General features: G+C 42.7%; 1 protein-coding gene across 2 annotated transcripts in view; it reads right to left on the bottom strand.

Moving 5' to 3' along the window:
- Positions 1–9,666, bottom strand: part of ATP1B4 (ATPase Na+/K+ transporting family member beta 4) — a 17,651-nt gene extending 7,985 nt beyond the window's left edge. The window contains exons 1-4 of one of the 2 annotated variants that reach the window (XM_008072622.1): positions 9,531–9,666; positions 5,318–5,567; positions 988–1,116; positions 619–723 (exon numbers count right to left, since the gene is read on the bottom strand). In XM_008072622.1, the coding sequence (XP_008070813.1) occupies positions 619–723; positions 988–1,116; positions 5,318–5,567; positions 9,531–9,593 (547 nt within the window). In that variant the 5' untranslated portion in view covers positions 9,594–9,666. Of the gene's footprint in view, positions 1–618; positions 724–987; positions 1,117–5,305; positions 5,568–9,530 lie in introns of both variants that reach the window. The other variant, XM_008072621.1, reaches the window with a different exon arrangement.
- Between the last annotated feature and the right edge of the window lie 442 nt (positions 9,667–10,108).

Below are 10,108 nucleotides of genomic sequence, written 5' to 3'. Positions count from 1 at the left end.
CAAAAAAAAAAAAAAAAAAAAAAAAAGAGAAAGAAAGAAAGAAAGATTGAAAGAAAATACATGGTATCAAAATGTTGGATCAAAATGTTGGAGTAACCACCACACAGAGATTCTTTCTAAAACCTCCCTTCTGGAATGCTGTTAAATAAAGACTGCTCTCTCCCTTCAAGATAATCCACCTCCAAGCAATACATTTTCATACCTTGAGAAAGTATAGGAGGCAGGAATCTTACAGCTCGGTAGAACATTCTCCTTTTCCCACTACTATCTCCACCCAGAATTATCTCTTATAAGTGATCATTACTGAGCCACCTGGATGTACTCAGGACTTAACTAGGTGTTGTAGGGTTTTCAAGAAGAAAAAACAAGTTCTGTGCTTCAAAGAGCTTATCATCTTGTGGGAGAGATGGCTTGTATGCTTTCAAGGTAACATACAGTCACACACTAGAAAAGTTTTGATTGTATCTACAGGTGCTGAGGGAGATGCAAAGTAAGGAAAGACCATGATGAGTTGGGGTTAGCAAGACTGGAATTTCTGGGCCAGGTGAATTCTGAATTTTGAATTCCCACCCATCACCTTTTGAAAGAGCTTTCCACTATTCACAGGAACTTACTTACCCTGGAGAAAGCCATTTAGACTAATCACATAATGCTGCCAAGTGTCAGGTTCAGAAACGTTGAAGTTGAAGTTAAGGCTATGGGCGAAGGGTCTGATCATAACTCCTGGCAATGAAAACAGGTCTTGGATATATTAACCCATTCTTGGGATAATTTTTTTTTGTATTGATTCCCATGAAACCATTTCCCCCCAGGCAATCAAAATGAAAAGAACCATAATTTGCCAAGTACCATTTTACTTTTACTCTTAATAATTGAATCTCTAAGTCATTACCAGGAAGAGCCAAAGTTAATTGAGGCTGAACATGCTGTGCAAGCAGATTTCTGTCCAGCAAGTTCTGACAACACAGGGTATTTGAGCACACTCACCAGGAGGCTTCATCCGCTCTGTGAAGGTTGGCATGTAAGGACTGATGGTCAGAAATAGTGTGTACATGCAGAGGGTGATCACAGCAGCCAGAGAGGCGTAGAAGAAGAAGTAAATGACTAAGATCAGGCCTGCAGAACAAAGATGAGAGTGGTCAGTGTTTGCCAACAAGCCCTGCCTCCCCACTTGAACTCATGCACCAGAACCAACTCAAACATGAGATGAGTTTGTAAAAAATTCCCTAGATTCAGTAGTTCCTTGCTTATTCAGATTTCACCAATTTGGAACAGGTGTCTGACTGCAGTTTACTTTTACAGAATCTCCAATGGAGGAACTTGCTGAGCAAATGATGACCATGAACAAGATTATAGGCGAGTGGAGTTTAAAGTACTGCAGAGGACAAATTGCTTGAGAGTCCTCTGGGCAATGGTTGATGTCCTAAGTACAAATCATTCTTCGCTATTCATTAAAGTGGGTGCCCTGAAGAGTTCTAGCAACTTGGTTCCAGTGATTATATTTATTTGCAAGTGATAAAACAGTATTTCTTTTCACATAGTCTATAATTCAAACTTTTGATTAATTTCCACTGGACTTGCCTCTAATCAAGGCAAAGTGAGATTTTTGCCCTACTTATTTCAAATATTATTTATCTTTAGCAAAAGTTTAAGTGGCTCTGCTTTTCAAAAAGAACACTAACACAGGGTGGGGAAGGGAGGTACTTAATCACTGACACTTGCTGTCCATGAACTTGGGCAAGTTACAGAACTTCTTTGCACCCCTGATACTGAGGCAGGGTAGCTAGTACAGGTTAGGCATAGATAGATACGTTTCTTGTAGGCAGGTTTTAGGAAGGGTTAACTTTGCTGGTCACTCTGAGAATCATTTCAGGGTTGAGTCAAAAAACCCATGAGTTTGTAGCATACTACACCAAGCATCAATTTCTTACAAGTAAAATAGGAATAAGTTTAGCATATACCTCATATTTTTATCTATATACCTAACAATATCTGAAAGTCAGTCTTTCTTTACATCCTGTCCTGTCTATACCACTTCCTAGCGTTTAATCTTGGACATGCTGTTCACCTCTCTTGGCCTCAATTTCCTCATCTGTAAAATAAGGACAATAGTGGTACATACTTCTTAGCATTGAACAATGCATATAAACAGGATAGCACAGAGCCTGGAAGACACTAAGTACTCTGTAAATGGCAATCATCACCATTGTTGTTATTATTATTACTATAGAATCAGAAATATAGTTGTATGGATTTTCCCTCTGTTTGCCTCAGGATTAGGTAGCACAGTGTGAGGTGAATGAACATGAGACTGGTACTGAGAAACTCTTTTCAAGCCTTCCTTGGGGATCTCTCAGGCAACAATATTTGGCTCTGTTCATAGCAGTGACATGATATCAGAACTACAGATTTGTACTGAATCATGAAGCAGAAACCAGAGCAAACTACTTAACTTTGCTGTACTCCAAACTGAATCCAAATAGTAATTTTTAAATTGAACCATGAACCAAATAAAATTAACCAAAAAAAGGAGTGACCCATTATGTCTTATTAGATAAACTAAAGCATAACTGGAACATGAATACATTGATTCATTTGGAGTCCCTGGAGAAGAAACAACAGTGCTTGTGTGCCTGTGAGACTTAGCTAGCTATTGCCCACTGGCTGTCCTAATGGGATTTCCTCTGTGCTTCCACCTCCACTCCTCCACCCTATACCCATCCTGGGAATGGGTCAACAGCTGGAGCCATATAGGGGACCAAAAGACTCAGTTTCATGGATGTGGGAAAAGCAATGAAACACAGGTACATTTCTTTGGAGATATCTTCCTTCCCAGGATGTGTAGCCATGAAATAATAGATGGGAGAATGGCACTAACAGTAAGTTCCCTCAGCCTCACTCAGGAGCTGGCGCCCCAGAGACTATGATGAACTAACCATCTCAGCTACATCCAGGCAAAATCAAGCATAGTCCCCATCTGAAACCATTGATACCTCCAACCCTTTCTGCCCCAGATGTCCAAGTATTACTTGGGCCCTCCTCTAGGTAATCCTGGGTTCTCTCCTGAATGCCCCCACCCAGGCTAGGATGGACTACTAAGTACCCGTGCTCCCAGCTCTTCATTCCACCCACTAAAACATTCTATCAGGTCCTAAGGTCCTACCCATCAAAGCCTAGTTCATTGTTAGAGTTCACGAAGATGGTGTGGTATTCTGACAAGAGAATAAAGTCTGGTATTCATCCAACCTGGGTTTGAATCCCAGCACTGCCACTTCATAACTGTGTGACATTAGACAAGTTACTTACCCTCTCTAAGCCTCAGATTCTGCATCTGTAAAATGGGGATAATAATATTACTACCTCATACGGTTCTTGTCAGTATCCAATAAAATAACATATAGTTCCTAAGAATAGGGGTTGCCCAGCTATCAAAGGAAAAGCCCACATTATACTAACAGGCTAGGTAAATATATCGGGTATGTTGATGTTCAGGTTGGAACAGGGTTAGTAAGTGCTCAAGTGGGCACCTAATTCTCGGGAAAGAAGGCAGCAAGGCACGTACTTTATGGCCAAGGCATTAACATTACCATTTGCCCTTTGCCTGAAATAGCCCAGCGGAATTCCTAGGCTCCTTTAGACCTGAAATTTAGAGTTCTGGCTATGGCCTACCATGCAGTGTCCCCATTGCCATATCTTCCCTGGGCACTTTAACCTTCCTCCCTCATCCCCAATTACTGGTCTGTGGATTAACCTCCACAGGAGCAATGTGGATCAACCTCCACAGAAGCAATGTGGATCAGCTCATTTTGTGAAGTTTCAATGTCTGGCTGTTTAAGGGTTAATATATGGTTCCCCTTCCCAGAATTACACTTGCATTACACAAGGCTTGTTTTTCCAGTCCTCTTTAAGCAAAGGAGAAACAGCTGTGCCCCCTTGGAGCCCCAGTGAGTGTCCAGCATTTGTCTGCTGCTTCCAGAATGTTGGAATGTCCCTTAAATGGTACATTTGTTCCAGTTGGGAGTTCAGGGGATGGTCAGGGGTGGGGCTGGGAAATGAGAATGGGTAAAGGGAGTAAAGGGTGTTGTTCAGAGCCCCACACCTGCTATCCCTAATTCCAGGAAACAGAGTTGGCTGTTTCACCCTGACTGAGCTGAATTAGCAACATTAACTATGAAGAAGAGAATTCTCAGCTAAAGCAACCTGTAAAAGGCATGGCCATCAACTTCGGCAACTTAGACCCTTGGCACTAGGGGCTTCTTATTTCAACTATGGCGTCCTCTTTTTTTTTTTTTTTTCCTCCTGTGAATTAACTGAGTCCCAAACAAGCAGCTGCTCTTTTTCTGGGCTCTACAGAGAGTATGGCAAGTGTGAATTTTACAAGGGGCTAAATCTCCTGAGAAAGATCAGCATTAATAGTTTAAGAAGTGAGTGGGACTCTGGGAGGGGAGTGCTGGGGAAGTTGTGAAGTAAAAATGGTGGCAGCAGGCGGGGGGAGGAGGAGCATACTTCATCAACAAGGGTACCTGCATAATGAACATTTGTATACCTAACCCTGAATTGTATCCCACATCTTTAAAATAAAACTTTTAAAAAATGGTGGTAGCTTGTGGTACAAAAAGGAAATGCTAAGGAATACAATCCTGCCCTTGATCAAAGCTCAGCCTCAATCTCTAGTAATGATCTGCTTAAACCCAATTCCTAGGTGTCTACCACGGGAGAGAAAAACACCCACAAACTGGGGCCAGAAACAGGCCTCCTGGCTCTTCTTCTCTGATGTTACTAAATGAAGTGATGAGGCTTTATAAGAACCTTGGTCAGGTTAGCAGGAACTTGGGTCTCATATCCTACAAATAATCTTCTGCATAATTCCTTCAACTTTACATTTTTAACATCTAATTGGTGCTTCACTCTGATTCTGTGAGAGAGACAAGGCAGGGATTGTTTCCTTCATTTGGTAGATGAGGAAACTGAGGCTAGAGAAAGTAAATGGCAAGTACAAGGTCACGTGGATAGAAAGTGACAGGTCTGAGACTTTAAAAAATCTTGTGCTTTTCCAACTCATTCTCACTGTCTTTCTGCATTGCAACTGATATTAAACCCAGTGAATTTCGTTACACAATCATGTTTGTTCATCCATTTATAGTTCATTCTGATGGAATCTATCCATTCTCCAGGCATTTTCCTAGTTATGAAGTGCTAAGAGAAGTTTGTAGACAAGCCCATCGAGCATATGGTAAAGGAGCCCTGGACACCGCACCAAAAGCAAAGGACACCAGACTTGGGCATTGAGACTGTTGGGACTTACTCCAACTCTGACCTGTTCGGGCCAGAAACATCCTTCTCTCCGGATCCCAAAGGTATTCGCTCATGATCTTCAGTTTCCACCACCAAGCATTCCCTGCTGGCTGATCCTGACTCTCTTCTTCCTCTTTTTTCTCCTCTTTCTCCTCTTCTTTCTCCTCCTCGTCTTCCTCCACCAAATTGGGCACCACCATCACCTGAGCTTCTTCTTCTGCTTCCTCCTCTTCATCTGCTAAGTAGTTCTGGTTCACTTCATCCTGATCATCCTGGAACAGTGACAAAGCACAATCCCCTTTTTGAAAAAAATTTCCAATGTTGCATCCCACCAGCCAAAAATAAATGGAAACGACTCAATATTTGGAGATGCTTCAAATCTCCACTTCACTATAAACATACACATTGTTACAAGAGGTGGATTTTTCTCTCTGTGTTCTTTTGGAGGAAATATCCTTCCTGTGACACATTTTGACTCAGTGTCGTTTCCATAGAGGTACAAGTTTCATTGTCAACTTCAGGCATGTGGGCTCTTCCCCTAAGACTGTTCATGTCACTACACTGTCCTAGGGCCTTGGTCTCCCCTCTTAACTTGGCCTGTCAGGGCAGAACTGAGCTCACACAGGAGGATAGAGTAGCCTTAGATATTTGTGTCCATGATGGCAAATTCCCAGCCCAAGCCAGCCTCGTCCTAACACTCTGTACACTTTCAGCTGGTCAACTTCACACATCCTGACTTGTGTTTAAAAATAGCATGGGACAGACATCGGGAGGAGAGGCCAATTGTTGTACCCCTCCTCAAAACTAAGCCTGCCTTCCCAACAAAAACAAGAAATGGGAAGTTATTTGCTGCTTCTCTGACTATTGCCCTAGCTGGGACCTCCTCTTGTGAATCTGACTGGAGAGACTACCAGACCACCAGCTGGAGCCCCAGGCTTCCTTGGTCTCTCCCGTACCCTAGACAAAAAAAAAAAAAAAAAAAACTGGGTACATAGTAAGTGCTCAGCACATATTTGGTTATTGACTGATTGCAGTCATTACTTGAGATTTGAAACTGTAATCTTCTCTGAGTGGTTTTAAGAAAATGAGAGAGAGAGAGAGAGAGAGAGAGAGAGAAACCTAGACTTCACGAAGTGGTGTTTCAAATGCCTCCCAGCCACAGGCTGGAGAGTAGTATCTTTGCTCTTGGGAGTTTGCCAAGGCTCACTGCAGCAGCAGAAAATGAGGCCGCCCTCCCTTCCCTCTGCTGTCCAAGTCTGAAGAGCAGCAGAGCTTGTGCACCTGTTGGGGTTGGTTGTGTCAAATGCTAGAGACCAGGGGCTCCATGCTCCCCCCTCCTTGCCTGATTCTTCAAAGGCCACTTAAAGGGCACTCAGCTTAAAATGCTGCCTGTGCTGGGGGTTCAGCAAATCAGGTTGTTCATAACCAGTAGAAATGATGCAGAATGACAAGGCTCAACTCAGCCTTCAGTCTGCGCAGTAGTATCTAGCCTGTAATTATAAGCACTTTTGAATTGCCCTCCAATTTGTTCCAATGTACAGTTCTATGTCACACACCATCCCAGAACTGACAGGGACCTTAAAGATATGCTTGTCCATCTGAGACCTAGAGAAGGGACAGGATTTAGCAAGTTCATGACTCAGTTGACAGTCACAGAACCTGCATATCTTGATACCCTGGCCAATGTTTTTCCTCTAGGACACTGAACACATGCCTAAGGTAGCTTAGTAGATTTATGAAGCACAACAATGTATTAGTTTCTGAACTTCCAAAAGATTGAAGGTGCTTATAATCAAGGATTGCTGACTGACATGGACTCACAGTGTAAGGTTTAGGAAAATAAACTCAATGTTGAATGGATCAACATGTGTTCTTAAATTTCTTTCACTTATGTGTGACCCTATATACACATGTGACCTCCCAAACTAGACTTTGAGCACCCAGAGGGAGGAGCCATATTTTCTAACTTCTTGATGGCCCTCTATAGTGTAAAACCCATGGCTAAGTACCTAGTGGCTCCTGACCAAATAATAATACCTGCCTGACTTAACACTCCTAACACAGGACTCTTGGGGAATGCTCTAACAGAGCTGATCACCCTAACCTGGGCAGTCATGTGCACCAAAGTGGGTGGTCATCATGACCCCCAGAGAAACTACTGCACCTGAGAAACTTGGAAAATTTGAAATGTAACATTTCATCAAGGAGGAATTTATATTTCTTTTATATTTTCTGAACAACTTTCTTTTCTCTTCTTGTTTCCTATGCCTGCCTTCTACCTCTGCTCCACTGAGAAGACAGCTGGCCTTGGCCTCAGCCTGATCTTATTTGTATATATGAGCTCTCATGATAATCCCATTAAAGATGGCTTGTCATTAAAGCTTTACCCTCTCGGGAAGAATTAATCTTCTCAGAGCTAATTTTCCCTCACAGCTCTCACACCTGAGCCTTGCTTCAAGAACCTCAAATCTTCTTGCCTGCTTCCAGGTATAGGGGAACATTGCATTGTGCAAGACAGGCCTTCCCAAAAATTCCTCATTAATTAAATTCTATGTTAAATGCATTTTTGTGCAACTATTTAACAAAATTCAGTAGGAAATCCCTCGGTGATGAGAATGTTTATTCCCAAGGTTCTGTTTTTGTCAGTTTCCTAAAGTGGCACTACCCTCATGTGATAGTGTGAGTGTGCTGGGATACTGTAGTGGTTGCTTGATGGGCCATTGTATTTCCCTAAAAGGGAAGAGTCTGAAGGACAAAGGGTGGCTCCATTTTGAGCAATCTAAATATATAAACATATAAACAAATATATAAACAGTATGACCCAAAGGATAAATTTGTGCTCTGCATTGAGTAATAGCCTATAAACATTTGAGTGGATGGTTAATTTTAAAAGAAAAAAAATTAGTACACGATTAAATCAAATAATTTCTTTTTAAATTTGATCAAGTATTATAAAGAGCAAAATGCCCAGAGGCATTTAAAATCCAAGCCACTTGACAAATAACTGAAATGATACACAACATTTTACTAACATTACTTAGAAAAAAAAGGCAAGTAAGTAATAGTTATATGCCCCACAGATTGCAACTGTTCTGAGAGCTGGAAGGAACTTTGCGAAAGTCAAAAAAAAGAGAAAATTCTAGCAATTGTGGCTAGAAAGCTAAAGGAAACCCTCTGTAGGTGGATATGGAGGTTAGAAGATTTTGTGTTTTCTTCTGCTGGCTGTTGACAGTCTTCACTTAACTCCGTGGTTATATATGTGGCCATACTCAAAGAAAAATGGATTAGGCTTTGTTTCCTCCTGCAGCTCAGATCACAATCCTTTCTGAGGAAGATTTCAGAATCCTTCCCCCCCCAAGTACTGTATATCACATATATGAGTGATCTATAGCAAAGTAAATGCAAATAAACTTTTGGGTCAAATAATTTGTAATGTACCCTGGAGATAAATGGTGACACCAAAGGTGGGGGGGGTGGGGAGAGAGAGAGAGAAGAAGGGAGGGAGAGACAGAGAGAATATATGTTAGGCAGTGTGGGGTGGCTGGCAGGGTAGCAATGGGTGGTAGAAGATTAGGAGGTTAAAGAGTTGCATACTACAAATATGATGGCAAGAGCGCAAGATTTGAAGTGAGGAGACACCATTCTCATTTTGGCTTCTCCACTCACTTGTAAGTCACTTTTGTGTTCTGAGCCCCAGCAGCCTCCTTTGCATAATGAAGGGCTCTGGAGAGCTGGTGTCTAGGATTCCTCCCAGTTTCTATCAAGAATTCTAGATTTTAGCCATAGTTTGGAATTGCTACTTTATAGAAAAAGAGCAGCTGGATTCTCAGTAGCTATCACCCAAGGGGACAGAGACAGCTGGGTAGGCGGTGCCTTTCATTTCCTCTTCCTCTTTCCTTATCTCTTGGTTTAATTTCTTGCTGTCAGAAACCTCTTCTCCCAGACTCCAGAAGGTCTGTTCAAATTCTAGACTCCTAGGGAATAATTCTAAAAAGCCCCTTGTTCTCTGGTATCTTTGTTCCACAGGAGGAGAGGGCTTCTTTCTTTTATCCAGCAATTTAGGATCCCCTGGGGTACTAGGAGTCCCAGCTCCTTTTTGAAACCCTGGGCTTCCCTAAACTTTGCTGTTTCTACCCATCCTAAGGAGAGGAAACCACAAATCAAGACCTACACAGCCCCCAACTCACCCCATTTTTTAAAAGGGACAGTAAAATATTCTGCTCCCTGGCACTCACAAGTCTGTGGCGATAACCATAAGGAAAGGCCGGAGCCCTTCTCGACCGAAGTTGCCTTCTCATGGCTGTTCCCTGGGCAAAGACAGGCACAGGCAGGCAAGCGGGTGAGAGTTCTGGAGCTTTTGCTGGTACAAGAGGCACTGGTTGCTGGGGACACTTGGTGCTTGGTAAAAGTGAAGCCTCCTGGCTTGAGCCCTTCCCCAAAATAATCTTACATGCCCCTCTCTCATTGGTTGGCCCCTTCCCCGAATCAAGGGAAAGCCCTTATGGAAAAGCAAGCTCATCATTACAGGGAGGGGGAGATATTCTGGGTCACAAGGATGAGCGGTTCACCCCCGCCCCCAATGTGTCTTTCCACCCCTTGCCCTTCTCCAGCGCTCGAGATATGATGGGCCCAATGGAAATCTTAAGTCATGTTCTTTTCAGTTGAGAGTTGGCTATCAGTGTGTCCAGGGGGTGGGGCATGGGTGGGAGTTGAGGGTGAGGGGAGATGGCCAAGAATAACTTGCTTTTTTCATAAGGCTGATCTCATGCAAAAGGATCTAGTGTGTCAGGAAAGATTCCCTTTGCTCTCCACC

This window comes from Carlito syrichta, unplaced genomic scaffold (genome assembly GCF_000164805.1).
Source record: "Carlito syrichta isolate Samal-C Ts95f unplaced genomic scaffold, Tarsius_syrichta-2.0.1 Scaffold315361, whole genome shotgun sequence".
Lineage (NCBI taxonomy): Eukaryota > Metazoa > Chordata > Mammalia > Primates > Tarsiidae > Carlito > Carlito syrichta.
Note: the sequence above shows the minus strand (reverse complement) of the source record. Positions and strands in the feature narration are given on the sequence as shown.